Source organism: Rhipicephalus microplus, chromosome X (genome assembly GCF_043290135.1).
Source record: "Rhipicephalus microplus isolate Deutch F79 chromosome X, USDA_Rmic, whole genome shotgun sequence".
In the NCBI taxonomy this organism is placed as follows: domain Eukaryota; kingdom Metazoa; phylum Arthropoda; class Arachnida; order Ixodida; family Ixodidae; genus Rhipicephalus; species Rhipicephalus microplus.
In genome coordinates this window covers 461,155,479-461,176,165 of record NC_134710.1, presented here as the reverse complement: position 1 = coordinate 461,176,165, position 20,687 = coordinate 461,155,479, and the positions used below count along the sequence as shown (strand labels likewise).

The 20,687-nt window shown below is 45.8% G+C and overlaps 1 protein-coding gene and 1 long non-coding RNA gene across 3 annotated transcripts in view; one reads left to right on the top strand and one right to left on the bottom strand.

Moving 5' to 3' along the window:
- Positions 1-20,687, top strand: part of LOC119185219 (uncharacterized) — a 93,998-nt gene that overhangs the window by 62,819 nt on the left and 10,492 nt on the right. The gene's annotated exons all lie outside the window — the stretch shown is intronic.
- LOC119168329 (zinc finger MYM-type protein 1-like) lies at positions 4,059-9,351 on the bottom strand. The gene has a single exon (XM_075880681.1). The coding sequence runs from the start codon at positions 6,815-6,817 to the stop codon at positions 4,145-4,147; it is 2,673 nt and encodes an 890-aa protein (XP_075736796.1). The 5' UTR covers positions 6,818-9,351; the 3' UTR covers positions 4,059-4,144.

Below are 20,687 nucleotides of genomic sequence, written 5' to 3'. Positions count from 1 at the left end.
TTGATTGTCTCATTAAAGTGACGAGCTTCCCTGTTGAAGCGGTGGACGAATTTCTCGTTGGAACGTTGTAGGCGCCTGTTGGTGGATCGTGGTGGCACACATGAGACAATTAGTCTGTCAAGTTCCGGGCGTCTTTGAAGAGTGTTATTTACCAGGCGGCGAAGGCGGCGAAGGGACTCATCCGGCCCGTACAGTTCCAATTCGCTCGTCCCCACGTGGAAAACGAGCGTGGTTACTGAGCGTGGCACATTTGCCAGCTCATCTTCAATATCGAAAGTGGATGCTCCGCGGATCGTTATGAATGCCGGTGTTGACTTGTCGTAGGGGTTGAAGTGTCGATGAAGGTATCTCGTTTGTGAATTTCCAATGATAGCTGTACTTGGTGCATGTTTAGGAAATTTCCGTGATACTTTTTCCGCTGGAGGTGCGCCGGTGGCCGGTCTGGAGTAGGCAGGCATGGTGGCGAAAATGGCCGTAGCGTTGCAATAAGTCAAGTAGATCCTCCAAGAGAACGGTAACAACGGAAGTGTTTAATTCGACAGTTTCGGCCAGAGTCTGGCCTTCATCAGGAGTCATGGTACATTCTGTTTGCGCTCACATTTATAGTATTTTGGGTAAAAAATGAGAGGGAAGGAACGAAAAAAACAGAAAGAAAGAAAGAGTTTGAAAAACGAGAGAGGAAAGGATATCCAGAAAGTTCCAGGTTCCACTGTGCTTCGCGAGTGGCGTCGTCAGTGTGTATTTTCTTAGTATTGCGTTCAGTGCAGTTTGGTGGCGGTCCCTTTATTGTAGACGGGGCCTGGCTAAGGTAAGGGCTTGCGTGTCGCGAAAAATGCTTTTTTTATTATTATTTTTTATTTTTTATTTTTTAAAGACCGTCACTAATTCGGCGTCGGGGACAGCGTTCCGAGGCTCCAGGAAGTCGGCGCGGGAGAAAATGTTTCTTAAGGCGCTGTCTGTCGTTTTGAATGCTATTTTGCTCTGCGAATCCGCGTTTGGGGGTTTTAATTGTGTATGGGGTGGCCCTTCTATATGTCGGGCTTTGTTGTCGAAATGCGGGAAGGGTTTCCAAACTGCGAGAAAGGACGTTTGTGTGTGTATATATATATATATATACACACACATACATAGATGCATCCTGAAATGACGAACTAATGTGCAAAAATGTGCATTTCTTCCAACGTTCCGGCTGGTCAAAACATTGGAAGAAAAAAATAGTTTTGCACATTCTTTCGTAGTTTTTCAACGCATACAAAGCACTGGACCTGCAGAAACACTTTTATATAGATATATATATATATACGAGGAACTATTGGTCAGCTTCCAGCCCGTAATAAGTTCATGTGCTACGTGATGCCATACAGGCTCATAAAAGAGTGTGCCACACTTGCCGCCATGGCTACAGGTGGCGCTGACTGACACTCCCACGTTTAAATTCACATATAGTTGTCGTGAACTTTTGCCCATGCCCGACATCGATGTTCGTGTAACTGAGGATGCATGTTGTGTGAAAGTGGTTTGATGATGAAGTCCTGCCTTCTTTCATGTGGGATACGTTGTTTGCACCTTTTCTCAATGGGGGCTTCGATGCCAAGTTCTGATAGTGTTTTCCGCCCCGTTTTAGTGATGGCGAGGCGCATGACTTGATTCGTGTGATGTGCATAGTTCTGATACGGTATTGTGAAGCCCCATTTGAAGCAGACGTTCCGTGAGGGTCCACGGGGGAAGGTTCAGAGCCTTTTTGAGAGTCACACGTATGACTCTGTCTATTTTGTGCTCGCCTGCTTTCAAGACCCTCAGGTAAAGAAAGCTATAGATTGTGAGGCTGATGACAAATGCCTGAATAAGTTGCATTATATCAAGTTCGTTCATTCCTCGTCGTCGGTTAGCCACCCGACTAATCATGTGAAAGATTTGTAGGCAGGACGTTTTTAGTTTATGTAAAGCAAATGAGTTGTTACCCCGTTCATTAAAGTGGGCCCCCAGAATTCGGGTGGTTTCAAACTCTTTAATTTGCGTTCCATTGAGTTACACGTTGAAGGATGTATTGTCAGATTCCTTGTTTCTATATACTACTATTTCTGATTTAGTTGGGGAGCACTCCAGACCACTTTTGCGTCCTATATTTTCTACGATGGAGGCGGCCTGTTGGAAGGCGTCTTCTACCTGACCCATGTTACCAGACAGGCTCAAGATAGTGACGTCATCAGCATATATGGCGTGGCGTACTTGCGAAATTTAATTTAGGGCCTCTGGGAGGCGCATGAGGGCGATATTGAAGAGGAGCGGAGAAAGGACAGCCCCTTGGGGAGTACCGAAATCACCCATGGCGATGGGTTTAGAGTTAAGGTCCCCTATGCCGATAGTGACTTCTCTGTCTGTAAAGAAGTCCCGCACATCTTGTCGATGCAGCTGTACAAGTGAACAACAAATGTACAGCAAGCGTCATTCATTGTGGAAAACAGGCTGATTGTATATCAGCCCAGGACACAGACACAACTAGTATGGAAGAAGCAGGAATCGCCCTCGCCCTACGAAATCCAAGGTCCGCTTTCGTTTTAACAGATTCAAAAGCAGCCTACCCAAATTTTCGTAAAGACTACATTTGCCTCATTGAGCATCAACATCTTACACAACTCTCGTCACAGGTCGTTGGAGAATGCGCACCTGCAGCTCCTCTTGTCTGGCCATGCCTCCTCTGACTTAGCTCTTGGAATGTCTGCTGGATGGCGGTACGTCTATATAATGAATATTTGATGAAAAGATGCGAGATGGCAGTGCTTGGAGTGTTACATAGACGCACGGACGGACGAACGGACACATAAATGAACGGACACACGGAAGAACGCAGGGATGGGCTATTCGCCTAATTCATCATCGTGCACTCCGTGGGTATGCTATGATTTTTTTTATTTCGCTGAAGTTGTGCGCAAAATTATTTTCATTGCAGTCGCCAAGAAAGCGCTGTTTTTGGAGTGCTTTTGCCAAGCACCAGTGAACTGTGCTTGCCACTCTTGATATTGGCGCGCTCTGGGGAAACGTAGCACCACGTGTCCCGACGTTGCTGCACTGGCAACCGCTCACTTCAGCGTTGAACATCGTTGCTACGGTGCTGCCTTTGACCTTTGGCTAAACAGTGATGTAACTACTGTACTCAACTCGAATTTCAGCCTTCGGACTAGACGATAGTTATAGCGCGAGAACAGAACAATGACAAAGAGACAAGAAGGGCACGAGTGCTCATGTCCTTCTTGTCCTCTTGTCATCGTTCTGTTCTCGCGCTATAACTATCATCATGTCATACCAATTAGCCCTAAGTGACGCACTTTCAAGTTCCGACTAGAGGTAGCATATACACAACTTGGTCATAGCTGGACATATTCATCAGTAACTGCTATGATTGAGCAGAGCACAGTGCCACCGAACGAACATGATTTTTTGTCGGAATGTGGATGCGCCATCAATATTTTCGAGCCAAGATGGAGCACGTATATACAGTGGCGTAACTAGATAGGACGGCGCCCAGGGCAAATATATTTCCGCGCCCCTCATTATGCCCGTGATAATGTTTGTTATTATTATTATTATTATTATTATTATTATTATTATTATTATTATTATTCTTGCTGTTGTACTACAGTGTACTATAGCCGCCTTGTACGTCCATGCATCACACAACACACCAGAAGTCCACAATGGTAGCAAAAAAAGTTTAACAAAAAATGGACCTTGGTGGTCACTTCTTGTCATCTCGCTTTACTTAAAATATGCGAAATTCATGAAATCCATATAAGCACAGAAAATAGAATCACGAACTAGGCATATGTAAATAGTCCATACCATTTCTCGCTACATTACCGTGAAATGTATCATTCAAAATTAATTATTGCGTACGCCAAATCTGCATATGATGCCTGCATTTTTTCATCAGTGCTAATGATGCGTTAAAAAACTCGTTCCGGCAAACCCTGTTGTCTCCCTGTTATCGCATATTGTTGCCTTTTATGACGTCAGTGCTGTAACGCTGATCGTGAATAATTGTTGTCAAGAAAAACCCGTTTTTTTATTTAAAACACTTTATTTACATCATTTGGATATTAAGACAAATATAAAATGCACTATACACTGGAACACTCCGTAAAAACTAGAGCTGCACTTTCCTTGCTTTCGATGAAGCAAACTGTTCTATAATGACGTCAAAGTTCGTTTTTTCAGTTTCTTCTCTTTCCACACTCAGTAGCGCAAGGTCAGTAAGTCTGTCTTGGCCCATTGTGGCACGCAAATAGGAGAGTATTAGCTTCAGCTTGCTGAAGGACCTCTCACAGCCAGCGATGGAAACTCCAATGGTTAACATCATCTGAAGGGCGACGCGAAGGTTGGGGAATACGCCATCATCACCATACTCCACAATAAATTTAAGAAGTTCCTCCGGTCTTGATACTGTCTGGTCAATACGCCGTGAAAGCAGCAGCCTACAATCTAAAATCTCTTCATAGAGGTCTTGCGCGTTAACGTCGGAACTGTAGAAATTGCCAAATGTGTTGCAATTTGTTTTTAGTTCGTTTTTGTCTTCGCTGTAGCACAGCTTGTTGATGTCGAGCAGAAAGCCAAACTTGAGGTCGGTGTCCTGCAGGCGAGTAAACCTCTGGTCGATTTCCGAATGAAGACGATCGAGTGTGCATTTCATAACCCTTTCTGTTTCCTGTTTAGCCGTCAACGCCTCTCCTTTCGACTTTTCACCAGGCATCTGTTTTTTTCGTCGTGCACGCCTTTCAACGTCGACATCATACGTCTCACAGAGACGAAGCCCTTCACCAAGTGACTCACTTACCAGAGTTTCCCTTTCTTCATGAAAGTGATCTCTGAGAGCTTTCATGTCTAAGGCAGCATCGTGAAAGTTCATTTTAGGATCTTGCAGTCTTTTTTGAACACGGTCTATGCGAACAAGTACCTTGTTCCAAAAGCCCAGCAAAATCAAAAAATCATAACTTAATATCCGCTTCTGCAGTAGTGCAGCATCACTTTTCGTCTCGCTCGTTTCTTGGTCATTATTTGACATTTCCTGAACAACTTCAAGTATCTTCTCAAGGTATCTACCGACCGGCTTCACTGCTTCGACCCTTGCACTCCATCTGGTCTCAGACTCTGATTTCACAACAACAGGCACTGCATTTTTTAATTTCTCCCAACGGTACGTTGAGCGAGAAAAAAACACGTAAAGTGCTTCGATGGTCCCAAAAAAAGTCATCATCATGGCTTCTTCCTTAGCAGCATGTACACCAACCAAGTTCAGTGAGTGGTTGTCGCAGTTTACAAAGATTGCCAGTTTGTTTTTTTCCGCGATTCTTTGACTGACACCACTTTTTTGTCCAGCCATCACGGCAGCGTTGTCGTAGCATTGTGACCGACAGTCCTGTAAGTTCATTCTGTCCTCTTCCAGCTTGCCAAGTATCACGTCAACGAAGCTCTCGGCGTCTTTGTTCTTTACATGGATAAAGCCGAGGAAGGACTCCTGAACATAAACAGATTTTTTATCAAAGTCAACTTCCACATATCGCACAACTTCTGACATTTGCTCACGGTGTGCCTGGTCGGGAGTGGTGTCAAACATAATGCCATAATATTTGGCTTTACGGATTTTTCGCAGCAAGGACTCGCGAACTGTGACAGCCATCATGTGAATGAATTCATTCTGTACAGAAGGCGATAGGTACGAAGTGGACCCTGGATGACTTTCAACGTATGTGAGGTGTTGCTTCATAACGGGGTCAAAAACGGCAATTAACTTCAAAAGACCAAGAAAATTTCCGACATTGTTCTCGCGGCTGGTTTGAAAACTCTCTCGATGCCCTCGTAATGCCAAGTTCTGTGTAGCAAGAAATTTTATGCAGTGGAGGACTCTCGTCAAAATTTCACGCCACTTGTGCTTTTCTTTCTCCATCTGTGACTGAAGGTCAGCGTCAATTATTCCCGTAGTATGCATCAAATTTCTTTCCATTTCTTTCCACTGTGAGAAACACATTCGGTGATTCTTTGCATTCTCGTGAAGGGTGATCTTCTCGGGTGCCTTCCATTTGGTGAATCCCCCCTCTTGTTCCAAAGATGATAGGTGATCTGAGCGGGAAAAAAGGAGGCAACAAATGCAAAATGCTGCCTTTTTGGCAGGAGAGTAGGCCAGCCACGAACGGGTGACTTCTTCACCACGACCATCACCTAATTTCTTCTTAAACCAACTCTTAGTCATTGATCGGTTGTTTGTTGGCAAGAAAGGTCCTTCCCGATTTTGGAAATACATGGCCCCGAGTTTAACAATTTCCGTTCGTACAGCGTCAGACACAACGGCTTTTCCAGTACCAGTGTCAAATTTTAAGAGACCTAGGTCATGCTTCTGAACGAGTTCTGAGATGATAGGTTGAGGGTGCTTCGTGGAATCCAGTTTGCTTAGCTTCAGAGCAACAGGCTCAACCAGCCGAAGTCCAATGTCGGTTCCGTTGTCCTCCTCCTCTACTGCAATATCCCCGGGATTGTCTGCGCATAGCATACTGTGTTTAGAAGTTTCGTGAACGACTCCTTCGTCAAGTTGTACGGACATTAATGAAGTGGCAGGAGATGGAGCTACTTCCAAAGGACATGATGAAGTACTTGCCCCAGGTTTTTCAAAAAATGGCGCGAAAAACTTTTTTGACTTCTCAGCTTCCTGCGCCTGTAGCCTTCTCCTCTTGCGTCCTTCAGCTCCGCTCTCTTTTCTTTTTGTTTTTGTCACCCGGTCCATGGCTTTGCTTGGCTGAAAAAAATAAAAAATCCTTGAGCCGTTCATTCACTATACATTCAGATGCCTTTTTAGCCATCAAGCAATGCAGCTATGCGGCCAGTCGCCTGAACACTTGCTGTCACCGAAGACACAATGTATGTGTATTGTCATGTAGCCAGGAACGATTCAGAGTTTTTCGGAAAGCTAGTTCTATTAGAGCGAACTTGTGCTCGGCAAAAGTGCAAAAAAATGATAAGGAACACAGGTGGTGAAGAAACAGCCCACCGGTCGACGACGGCGGAAAACGAATGTCCCTGCGCTTTTAGTGGAAGCGTTCTTATACCTTGCCGTATCCTCTCCACCAACATCGTTCACACAGATAACGCTGGTCTCACAAACGAGAAGGCATAGTTCGCGGCAATATACGTACATTCTCAGATTAAGGTTGGTGACGGCAAATGATCCACTGCGGTGGCATCATCGGCCTTGGTTATAAGAATTGTTGCTGATATTAAGGTGGATTTACAATTTCACAGCTCCGTTTTCTATCCATAAATGTATGTTAACTCGCGGTTAACCCAACTGCTCAAAACGTTGTTCAAGTAGAAAAACCTCAACTATCATGAAGCATGATTTTAAAAAGGAGAAATGGTAGTACGCAAAGCTAACCTCGCACATATTATTCCCAGTGGACAGTGCACTATAGTACGCACCACTATTTCTTCGTCAAGTAGTTTAAGTAAGTTGTCACAATTCAATTCATAACTCGACAAGTACTCGCGTAATTATCAAAATAACAATTAGACATAAGTAAGCAAGTTCGAACGACATCCAACTGCGCCATTTTCAACAACGCATTGATTGCGCTCTCATTTTTGCGGCCAATAAAAAAAGCCTGCGAAATCAGAAAATAACATATGACTGCGCGCCCCCCTGAGGAAGAAAAAAAAGAGCAGCAAGCAACCGCTTTGCCTCTTGTCCGCTGAAAACAGCAGCGTTCCGCATTTTGACAAGGGTGTTCAGGGCGCGCCAACATGCGTTGCAAGTTTGCAGGAATTCCTTTCGCTCAACTGTATGTCACTATAATTATTCATATCTAGCGGTCAACCGTTCCACTGATAACGCGACCGGAGCACTGTTCTGATTACGGCCTGACTCTGTAAGTTCAAAGCGGCGTGTTTCTTTGACCGGGGATTGGCACAAAGGGCCATGCACATTTTTTTTTTTTCTTTCTGCATCTATTTCTTGACGCTGGCTACCTCCCATTGAGCCTGTTTGAGGGTACTGCTTCCTGATGTACGCAGCAGTCTGGTTACGCGTCACTTTTCATATTTGGTGGGCTTTCTTTATCAACAGGAAAAAAAAAATGTGGATGCAATACGTTGTTGAAAATAGCGCAGTTAGATGTAATTTCAACATTCAATTACTTTATTTATTTATTCGTTTGTTTGACAGTAGATGATTGTCGTGGCGCAGGATACTAAAGGCGACGTTATAAGTCACCTTACTAGGCCTCTAGCACCACACAGTACATTCGTCACACAACGCAACTGCATTGGAATAAGAAATGCAAGAACATAACATTACGAAGAACTAGGCGATGGCTTCTACAAAAAAAAATTAAAAAATTAATTTGAAAATGTGTTTATAGCATACGAATCATTGCAAGCACATTTACAATAAAAAAGAGCAATAGTAGTGGAGACACCGGCGTTCCATAGGGGAACATACATACAAACTATCGTACATGAATAGCCTCATCAATGGCTACATATATAACACTTTATGCATACATATATGAGAAACTAAATGTGTAAGTATATTCTAAGCTTCAAGCTGTACAGTAATTGAACTAAACATGCCCTCCAATGAATATAATCAGGTGAGTACTTGCGGAATTATAAATACTTTGATTACTCATTAATTTATTCTCATGCATGAATGAATTATAAGTGGTTGCTCCAAATTACTAGGAACAATGTACACTAGGTTTGCTTCGCGTAACGGAGTTACTCATTTTTTTAATCGGGTTTTATGATAGTTGGGACAACCTGTATATTTTCCCGAGAATAACACCTTTATACTCTCAGCAGTTTGTGTCAACGTAGTGGTAATAATCCATGTGCAAAAGAATAACATAGGTAAAAAATACTCACACCTAGGCAGAAGTTCTATTGCGAAGACGTCCCTCGTCGTGGTGACAAACTCTGGAGAAGTGAGCTGGGATTTCAACTCGGGGTTTGCAGGAATGGAGTCATGTAGCGACTGGTTGTGGCCTGCCTCTAGGATATCTTGTTCGGTCCGGAGACTCAATATTCAATGCCTGTGGAGCTTCTGGGGTAGCTAAACAATTTAACTCGCGAATGTACGTCTCATTGACCACTCTCGTTCGGTTGACTGACCCTCGTTTCTCGCTTCTCTGGATCGACCCATAACCCCTAACATTGTAGTTTTATAACACCAAGACCACGCCTCCAAGGGCATGTACCAATAGGAATCCCTCCTTCCTGGGCTGTTGCACGGAAGCGAAAAGAGGACTATGGCGGCACCCTGTGAGAGGGCCTACTAAGTAACACACACAGGGCAACTGATTGGCTGCATCAACGATAACCGAATGTTTGTTCACAATCACGTGATCCACTCTGACTTATGAACTCTCCGGTATTCATCAAAACAAAAGCAGACACAATTGACCATTTGCGGAAATCAGCAAGCTGGCTTTCCTGCAAAGTTGTTTTCCAACCAAAAGGTCTCGTTCGCAAACTGCTTTTCTCACTCATTGTGCTTTTGCCTTCCCCCACTCCCTTCTTTACGAACGACAGGTGCCTCGCCCTCCATGCGATGTGAGGGTTCGTTAGAGGTGGGACAACCACACAGTAATTGTTGGGGGAAAAAGTCGTTTTGTCGCACTCGCGTGCCTTCACTAGAATAGGAGTGGTAAAAGCACAGTGGGCGAGAAAAGCAGACTGGGCACGATAGTTTTCTTTTTTTTTCCTTTTTGGTTAGAAAACAACCTTGCAGGAAAGCCGCCTTGCAGATTTCTGCAAATGGTCAATTTCTCGCGCCCTTACTCTGTCGGTGTTGAAGCGGTGTCGTCACGAAGGGCACTGCGCCGTGCTCCCTATAGGGCTGCAGAAATTACGTGCCTTTTCCTTTTCTTTCTAATCACACATTCATGTGATTGCTCTCGGCGAGTTAGAAAGCGGCATCATATACTTCACCACACGTGCAAATGGCCGCTGCTTCGCCGCGGCTTTAGCTATTGCCGCGATGGAGGGGGTTGCAGACTTTATACCTTAAAGCGACATCTCGCCACGAAAGCAAGATTGCATTTAATTGATCCCGCAGTTTTCTTTTGGGCGCAAAAAGAGGGGGGGGAGATAAATCGGCGCAATCCCTCCCCCCCACCTTTTTCAGAATACTTGAACTTCGCAGGTATGCACGTGCTCATAGTTACGCTCCCTTCGCGGGCGATGCAGCTGGGGAACTTCCCCGAGAGTCTGAGGCAACATAAAAACGACATGTGCAAGTTTCAGTGAAAAAGGAATACACTCGCTGAGCTGCCTGAGCACAGCGTGGTGAACGACAACCGCATCGAATTTGACAATTCCCGCGTGGTCTACTTAGAGGTCGATTACTATAAGCAGCTTTTTGTGGAATCCTGGCCCATCGAGGAGACAGCCGGTAACTTCAACCGGCCTACAGGTGCGCTGCCGATCGACAGTCTGCCTCAGCGGAATTTCGCAGACTCGCGATCCAACATTAGGTGCGAGTACATGGCAGGAAGAAGGGCCTTAAAGAGAATGCGAGATGCAAAACTTCGAATTTTTCTTGTAGCGCAAAAAAGTTTTTTTACTTGGTACTTTGATTGGCATACCCCAGTTTCAACTAAAGCCCACTAATACCTCTGTCACACGAGCACTACGGCTAACCACGGTTACAGGTATGCTAGCTACACGGCAGACATGTCCGCAGTTTGTCTCCTAACCATTGTTATCGTAGACGGGTGATTCCATGAGAGATCGACACGGATCTGAAAATTAGTATTTTCGATTTGATTGAATATTTTATATTTTATGCCCATCTCACCAAGCAGCCCGAAAAGGAACCTTGTTTTCTTTTTAAGCGCCTATATAACTTTAGGAGGCAAAAAATATAGAACATATTCAACACGGAGGGACTAGTTTCACAACTCGTCGTTCTCGAAAGTTCATGAAGATGTAACAGACAAATATTACCGTTACAAAGAAGAAATTTCGAGCATGAATTTCGTGTATGTAGAAATTTACTGAATAACAATAAAGTAACATTCTATGAAACTTGTAAAATGAAGCAAAGTACTTTCGCAAAATGTCTCACTATGCGACATTTTATGATAGTTGCTACATAACAGTTGCTACAAAGTTGATAAGACCCATCAACTCTGTCTTGAAAACAAATTTTGCTTCTTTCTCTATGCAACGGCAGCTGCGTTTCTGGTTATTGAGTTCCTCATGGTGGTGAAAACTATTTGTGCGAAGGTCAAAAAGTAAAAAAAAAATATTTTCAAAAATTTTATATGTAGCGTTGTGGGCGGCCTTCACGCTCCTGAGCGAGCAAGGCTGATTAATTTACTACTACTACACAATTTGCGCATCTACTTTGCTAGAAGAAGCACGCTGTTAGAATGGGCCTTTTCCGCGTAGATAGTCTGCCCATGCACGCTGGCGTCGGTGAGGCACGCGCCATGATTTTTGGTGGCCAACACGGGACGACAGGTGTGGACCAAGGAACATCTGGTGTTACAAACGTGCAAAATCCCCCCCCCCCCCCATTAAAAGCGCTAATGTAGGCTTCCGCGATTGCCTACTGGCGCGCGGCGGGCCATTTCGGAGGCCAAGGGCCACCAGTTCTGATTTCGATGAGCTACGCCCGCGTTTTTGTATAGTATTTTTCTTTTTTTATTCAAACTTCCGGAAGTCCCTTACCCGTCATTGTTCTCTTCCAGTCCACACTGCAAAAATCTTGACGGCACGGGCGCTTCCCAGGCCCAAGTTTCTCGTACCTAAGCTTTCGCGCTATTTGTGCATCCCAAGGAATGCAGGGTGAGTACAAAACAAAGCAACCAGCTAGACACCGCGCCCTCGGGTCTGGTATGGGGGTTAAACTGGTCGGAGTGTTCTGCCGTTTCGCTCCGTTCGCTGTTCCATTGATGGAGGTCATCCTTGTGCGGCCGCATTCTTTCAGGGAAGTTCTTGGTTTCTCCAACGTACGAAGCGGGGCAGTCGGCACATGCTGTCGGGTACACTACGCTCTGCGCTTTTTTCGCAGGTGCGTGTTCTTTGGGCCAAAGGATGAACCTGCCCATGGCGGTGGATGGCATGTGGGAAACGTTGACCCCCGCCCTTCTATTGCTTTGCTGGCGCCCGCGATGCAGGGAATCAACAAACGTCGCCGTCGTGTCACGCTTTCTCCGTCTTTCCTCCAGAGAACTCTGCGAATAAACGCCTTTGTTTAGCCTTTGGTGCCGAGGTCACGGATTATATTCGCCCTTCCTTCCGCCGCTGCGTGGACGATTAGTCGTTGGACGATCGGCTATTTCGTTGGAGTTTTCTGTTCTTACTCAAAAAAGGTGCATTCGAACTTTTTTATTTTATTTTGTTTACGTACGTGGTTGGTTTCAGGGAAGCTTTCAGTAAGTGGTTTGGGAGGCTGGTGGGGTTCGCTGAAACTCATCTAACCCAGTGCTGCGGAGCACAAAACAAAGCTTAGCCGAGGGTCATGGGAAGGCACGGAGGTAGCGCAGCAAAATGAAAATAGAGGATCCTTTTCCCGATGCAAAAGCCATTGCGGCAACCCTTTCCTTCACCACCATCCCCACTTCCAGTCGTACATTACAACCTCGCCCCTCCCCCCTTCCAGGCGGTTTTACGGAAAAAAACATTGACAACCTTTCCAGGGGGCGCCAACCCGAGGACTCGGCTTGGCGCCCCCTCCCTAGTGGCGCCCGGGGCACTTGTACCCCCTTGCCCCCCCCTAGTTACGCCACTGCGTATATAAAGGGTCGTTTTTGAATACAGGGGGGGTGGGGGGTAGGCTCTTCGAAGAAACCTACCACGATAATTAAACACTATAGCCAGTGACCCGAACGTGTGCCTGCATGGGTATACACCAAGGAGGATTAAAAAATTTCTGGAGTGGAAATCATAGCCTTGAACTGAAGCCGTGTCTCCGGCAAGATGGCGGCTGCGGGGGCCATATTACCAGGGGCATGATAATGTGTCACCGTTCGACGATTAAGAACAGAGCGTTTCCCTCGCACGCCCAACGAGTGTAATCTGGAAACTTTTTTCGGGTCACATAGTGCTCCAAGTTGTTCTTAGTGTTACTAGTTTTCCTTAGTGAGCCTCCGATCGGAGGCAAAGTACTTGGGAAATTCAGTCGGCCAAAGTCATCCTTGTGTGTTATCTCGTTGGTAACAACTGTCTTTTAATATAGAATTAACGTAGAAATAACAATAACATATCAAAGCCACTTGATCTCTAAGTGAGCACTATCAGAAAATAGCATGTTTCCGCCATCTTGGGAGTGGCAAAAGATGGCTTCACTTCTGCGAGCAAGGCATTGCGGGAGGTTCCACTTCTTTTTTTTTTATTTAAATCTTTCTTGGTATACACCAATCTGAATGACACGAAGGTGCTACACGTCACGTAAATCGGCAAATTTATTAGATAGAATGGCTAAGTCAATTATCTCTCGGGGGGGGGGGGGGGGTACATCTATGCCGTACCGCACTTACTCGCCTAAGGACGCATTTTCCCCGAAAAATCAGAGTAAAGTTGGGGGTGCGTTTATTATGCAGAGTAAATGTTATGAAAACTTATTCGGGATAGGCAAAAAAATGCGGCGAGAAAAAAAATGTTGGGTCGAATAGCGATTACTGCTTGGCAACAGCTGCTTTGAAGCACTTCGGGGGCGCCTCCCGTGTGGGCCATAAAGGCAGTTCGTGGCTATCTTTTCTCGCAACATTGGTTTGGTCTGGGAAAACTTTAAAGCCCGAAGAGCAAATTGTAACCGAGGCGATAAATCGGGGGTGCTACCATGTTGCGGATGACAATCACAATCTTTTCTGAAGGACAATCGTTTTCTGTTTCAATGGCTTTCCAGAAACCTGTGACGCAATGGCGACAAACGGTCCTTCCCAACAGCCGTGGTGACAGCAAATTCTGTCATCGCCGCTTGAAAATCGCTCGCATGTGCTTGGATCTTAAAGTTTCGCATTTGCAGGAAACGTCGGTCGGTCAATTGGTGCGGGGACTTTCGTGACCTTCACTCACTGTGCGCTTGTCAGCTGCGATGTCTACACTCGCACCGTTCGTGAACCCCGCCCTGGCGCATAAATGATAATAATAAAAAAAGCCTGGGAATGTGCCGCGCACAGGTAGAAAGCAAAATTTTCCACGCAGGAGGCCTAAGTTCGATTCGATCCCCACTAGGACTCCGGGAATCATTTTATTTTGTTTTAGTTGTGTCGGCATCGGCGTGGGAGTCGTTGGTTGTGAGCAATAACCATGGATCTCGTCCGCGACCGAAAAATCGAGGAAGATGCAAATAATAAAAGTAGCTTGCCGTTAGAACGGTGAAGGATGTGCTCCTGGGTGGCTCAGTGGTTAACGCTTCGCTTTCACGACGCAGAGGTACCACGTTCTATTCCGTGCGCTGGAGTGTTTTTTCTCAATTTTTTTTTGTCTTGCGTTTTCATATATATATAGGTACGTGTGCATATACGGTGCACGACATCGGCGGCCAAATCGAGTCGAAAGTTTCCATATAATTGCTATCGCAATAAAATGAAATATAAAATTCTCCGGGCCAGAATGAGAGTCGAACACAAGCTGTCCGCGCACGTGGCAAGCAAATGTTCTACCACATGTACGTTCCTGCTTGGGAATACAGTGAAATAACTTTCTCTGCTAGACAGCACAGTGAAAACGTTCATGCTTTACAAACTCCCTTTCACCATGCAATAAAAAATAGCAGTTATATTGCGTGACACAAGCTTACATTGCCATTGGGCGTCTCAGAACATGTATTTACATACAGACTTCATGATTTGCCAGACTTCAGATTCATGATTGCTATTGCCAATATAGCACAAAGTTTTCCAAGCAATCTTTTCGATGCCGCTGCGCTAGCAGACACAAACCTTCTCCTGCTCAAGAGCTTGAACCCGAAGCTCCATCTCCTGAAGGTCCTTTTCTGACGGAATGTAGACACTGCACATGTTCAAGCAATGTGTGCCCAGCTTTGCATACAACTCAGCCTCTTTTTCCTTTAGCTTCTTCTTTGCACGCTCGCAATTTCTTTTCATCTCTTTCAGGTGCTCTAGGTTTTCCCTGACGGTGTTTTCTTGTTCAAGTATTGAGATGGACGCCGTGAACTGAAATTAAACGGCAGCGTCAGTTGCACTGCTTTCTCCGACAAGACTACCGGGATAGCTATATCACGTGCTCACGTGCTACCAGACTAGAACTACTTGGTGTACTCTCGAAAGTTGTACATGTGAAACCACGTATCTGGGGAAGTCTGTCACGGCTGGCGCCAATTTCTCCTAAGCTGGGATTGAGAAAAGGGGGATACAACAGCCACCAGCGTGATTTCGACGTGGTTACTTATAGTATTATTCCTGGGTCAGCCCATGTGTCCGATGGCGAAGTCGCTTTTTTTTTCAATCACAAACCTTAAGTACTGATATATATGCACCATAAAGTTCCTAATGTCTTCAAAATGCGTGTTTAGGCCGTTGGACGCGAGGCAATAGTCTAAATGAAGCGAAGTAGTGCAAGTTGTGGGCTTGTTTTCTTTGTTGGTAATCAATATTAACGTTACTTATATATACAAAAAAACACCGCACTATACGCTACTGAACTGAATGTGTGGCTAAACGCGAGTTTCATGCAAAACTACGTCAATGCCGGGATCGGTCGGCAAATCATCGGCGACTTCCTTTTAAACACCATGAAACAACAAAGTCGTGGATTTGCATCGCCAAACGAACTCGTAGAGGCATTATCCAATGGGCTATTTACGCCACTCGAGCGATCACCGATTAAAAATCCCCTCTATTGCAAAATATGTATGGACGAGGAAGCCAACACTCTGATACTATCCTGCTGTCACCTATGTACAGGTGCGATCAAAAGTGTGCAGACCACGGGATCGCGTGGCAGAATGCATCGACGCGCCAGCTAGCGACGAGACACGACGAGACACCTGCTGCAAGGGCGCATGCGCGTCCCGTCTTATCACTTGGCTTCTCATGTCGCTCTGTTGGACGCGGTTACGGCGCTCGTACCCAAAACGACAACTGGGTGTCGCTTTCTTTGCTCCATCGAATCTGTGTCATTCTTTTACGTAGCGGCTGCGACGGGGCCGGTTCAACACCGGCTCGCGTTGTTATTGACACCGGTTGATTAGGATAAGTAAGCATAGCGAGCATCGCACAACCTGACGAAGCCAAACGCACAAAATTAAATTTTCTCAGGCCAGCTTGCCTTTGTCGGGCTAATCCAAGTTGCATCGACTCGTACAGCCTCACGACCACCTCAGGGGTAAGGCGCAGGCGCTCCCACTCCTCGCTTACTGCCTGCCAAAGCGCTTCGGAAGTCGCGCTTGAAAGCCGTCGCGCAGACAGGCGGCTCTTCACGATGCCCCACACATTTTCAATCGGGTTCAGGTCAGCACCGACGGGGGGCCAAGGCAGAGTGCGGATGGCAAGGTTCTTGAGTACCGTGGCCACCATGCGAGCTGTGTGGATTGGACTTCGGTCGTGCTGCAGCTGGTAGCAGCCATCCTCGAATGGTCCCTCCAGGGCGTAAGGCACCAGCACTTCCTGCAGCAATCTGCAATAAGCGGATGCCGTGAAGGATCCATTGATTCGGACAAGTGGACCGAGTCCCTCCTTGCTGATGGCTCCCCATGCGCTCACGGCGCAGCGGCCGCTGGACAAAACGTTGTGGCAGTATTCTGGAAGGTATCTGGGGGAATTTAATCAGAAAAATCGGTGTTTCGTTGGAGTACGGGACGCATCAATTACTCATAATAATATATCTGTCATCTTACGTGCCATAACATCATAGGATTATAGGGCATGCATGCCGTCGTGGAGGGCTACGGAACTTTTGACTGTCAGGTCCTCTTTTAACATGCACTGACATCACACAATACACCGGCATTTAGCATTTCAACTCCATAAAAATGCGATTGCCACTGCCGAGATTGAACCCGCGGCTTTCGGGTAAGCTGCCGAGCGTCCTGTATATAGTTCAGGTGCTACGGAATAGTCGCGACAGGTAACCTAGCGATGCTTCAAGGCCCGCGTGATATTATATATGTTGAAATACTTTGTTCTATGGGAGAAAAGATATATAAATCTTGCCTCGGAAGGAGACAAGCAATGACATTTGTATTATAAGTGTTGTTGTTCACGGGAGGGTTTGATACAAAGTGTGAGGAGCTGACAAATGGCATTACTGAAGTAATGGTCAATTTGTTAACTGCCACGAATCAAACCTGCAGGTGAATCTCACCTGCAATTCATAGGGCGCCATACATGACGCTGCTGGTCCCATCGCGAAGAGAAGGTAGATTCGTCGGTGAAAATTACTTCGCCCCATTCTTCCACCGTGCAGCCCTCCACAGAACGCGCAAACTCGAGCCTTAGCTGCCTCTGTCGCTCCGTCAACTGAGGTTTCTGAGCAGCCACGCAGCCCCACAGCCCGGCCTCTCGCAGTCGCCGCCGAATAGTGCTGAGGGAGACGTCCAGTTGAAGCTCACGGCGGATTTCCTTGGCATCAATGAATGGGTCTACCACCACACAGGCCACGATAAGCGAATCAGTTTGAGTGTCCGTTGCTCTTGGACGTCCACTGCGCTCTCTGTCAGCAAGACTTCCTCCATGGTCGAGGTAGGTCCTGATAATTCTACTAACTGCGGCCCTCGACCTATTCATCAAGCGGCAGATTTCGCGTTGGGACCATCCCTGCAACGACAGCTCCACAATACGTTGTCGCTGCTCCAGTGGCACGTATGGCGGCATTGCAAATACAAAATGAAGCACTACCACTTCGATGCTGCTTCCACAGTCTGCTACCTAGGAGCCGTTTACATTATCCGTCAACGTGACCGTCGGCTCTCATCGCTTGCAGTGATAACGGAGGTAGGGCGTCGGACTAAGCGTGCTAAGGATGGCCACACAGAATTGCTGCAGCATATGCGGCCGAATGCTTCAACCTATGCCTCTTTTTTGTCGCTTGGCATAACCATCGTTCAGGGGTTCAATTATCAAGCGGAATCATCTGAGATATAAAATGCAACCCTACGCACTAGCGACCGACTGACACCTTTTTTTGTTGATGCAAGCTGGCGCCAAAACCGAAGGCGCATTCTTGAGCCCTCACTGGCATTTCTTGATGTTGCATTAATTACCACAATTCCCATTATTATAATTTAGATACTCTGTTGCACATTTCCAGAAAAAATAGAACTAGCATTTTACAGCCTGCTTGCGCTGGAGACATTGACGTGAATAATTACACTGCATTAAACACCTTTACTCTCAAAAGCGTGCTATGCAGCAATAGATGTCTATATTAGGCGGATCGAGCCGTGATTTGCATAATTCTGCGACATCAAACTCGAGTACTTCGGGTGGGCTTTGATGTCACGCACATTATTCAGTAATATTTATAAATAATGTTAAGGCTAATTAGATTTATATTTAGGTAAATGAGACTCGACTCGGTCAGGAGTAATCAGCATCTTGCTGAGCTTGGATTCTCTGAGCTCATGAGAATTCGATTTCAATTACGTTAATTATTTGTGTTTTAATAAGATGTTGCCTAATTAAAGCTAATCATAATCCAATTGGTTTGATGATGCTATGACCAACCAAGATTAATCAGACTTTTTATAATTTCCTTGGTGTTTGCCTAATTAGATTAGTTATGCATATTTAGCTTAATTATGCCACGTGAAATTCCAGTATAGAGGATACTCTAGCTGGATTTCAGACTAATATTTAGTCATAATTAGTGTTCACAATAATTAGCACTAATTAGACGTAAATTATCCTAATTAGTATGGAGTCGGTAAAGAGTAATTAGTATCTTCCTGACCTTGACTTCTGTGGGCTCATGGGGAAGTCGACCTAGATTAATTGGCCCCGATAAGGTTTGCCTTGTATAGGCTAATTTTGCACGGCTAGGTTAAGGATGAGCATGATCAACTTTGCCTAATTAGATTTGGCTATACTTATTTCGACTCATCTGGGCTCATCTAAGCTTAACTTCGCTTAACATGAAAACACCAAGCTGGACTGGGCTTAACTAAAGCTACTTACACCTCACTTATTTAGGTCATAAAGTGCTCGACTACATTTGAGTAATTTCGGCTACATTAACTTTGACTTAGCTAAGCTCATTTAAGTGCAACTTGGATTAGCCCGACAAAGGCAAGCTGGCCTGAGAAAATTTAATTTTGTGCGTTTGGCTTCGTCAGGTTGTGCGATGCTCGCTATGCTTACTTATCCTAATCAACCGGTGTCAATAACAACGCGAGCCGGTGTTGAACCGGCCCCGTCGCAGCCGCTACGTAAAAGAATGACACAGATTCGATGGAGCAAAGAAAGCGACACCCAGTTGTCGTTTTGGGTACGAGCGCCGTAACCGCGTCCAACAGAGCGACATGAGAAGCCAAGTGATAAGACGGGACGCGCATGCGCCCTTGCAGCAGGTGTCTCGTCGTGTCTCGTCGCTAGCTGGCGCGTCGATGCATTCTGCCACGCGATCCCGTGGTCTGCACACTTTTGATCGCACCTGTACCTGTCTCAAGTGTGTTTCGGTCATATTCAATTGCCCAATATGCAGAATTGCTATTAAAGGCACTATTCGTGCATACATTGCGTGAAAAAAAATGATAGAAAACATTTTCAATAATCATCCTCTCTCCCATCTATTAAATATCTCAACTAACTGAAAAAAAAAAAACAAAAAAAAAACCAGAGGTGGCTAACGTACATCAACAAAACCTCGCATGGGTCCACAAAAATTTATTATTTCTTAAACGTCGTTTCGTCTTGTTTAACCAGACATTTACACAGAGAACAACCGCACTTGATCATTGATGTAACGGGGAACACTGGGGTGCCGATGAAAGTGTACAATCCGGGCGGCACGGGCCCATAGAACTTTTCCATGGTTAGGAGGAGTCTCTTCGCGTCACTTTTGACACTGCATGGAATCCTTTCGCTCAGTACGTAGTCCTGATGGGAAATTGAGTCGTACGTGTTCAAAAGGCGGCCGTCTTGGCATTCGGTGTCAGGAGCGGGCGCTTTCGTTTCTGCTGGAGGCACGGGTTTGCTCGATCCGTACTTGGCGCTGTGTAGTGCTGCATAGAGCACCTTCGTCCTGCCCTCGTTGCTGGAGGCGTATTGATCATAATATAACTTCTTCTGGGTCTCTTTCGTGTTTTCGTAAAGGGACGCCAATTCTTGCAGAAGTAGCTTTCTAGACGCCAGTCCATTTATGGGCCTGTAGTCCAAACAAAACACCTTGTTGTGATCGAAGAAGGTACTCAAGAGTTCTTTGGTGATCATTTTAGGAGGAACCTCTTTGTTGTAGTAGGACAGGTGCATTCTGCGCATGGTCAAATGGTACGTGTTGCACACGTCCGTGAGGCGTTCTAGGAGCGTGCGCTCAGCTTCGGCTCGAGACATAGCCGCGATCGCGAGCTCAGGGTTGACGGTCTTCTCGTGGAGGCGAGGAAAGCGCACCTCCATGCCGCAACACTCGTATGCTTGCGAAGTTTCGCCGAGGATTGAAATGCGCTTTAACGCGTCGTCTACTTGAATGATCTTGTATAGTTGCAATTTACATTTCTCTATCGAACTGCAGATCTG

Excerpts from the sequence above, each read along its gene's own strand:
- LOC119168329 (XM_075880681.1), bottom strand. The coding sequence starts at position 6,817 with ATGAACGGCTCAAGGATTTTTTATTTTTTTCAGCCAAGCAAAGCCATG.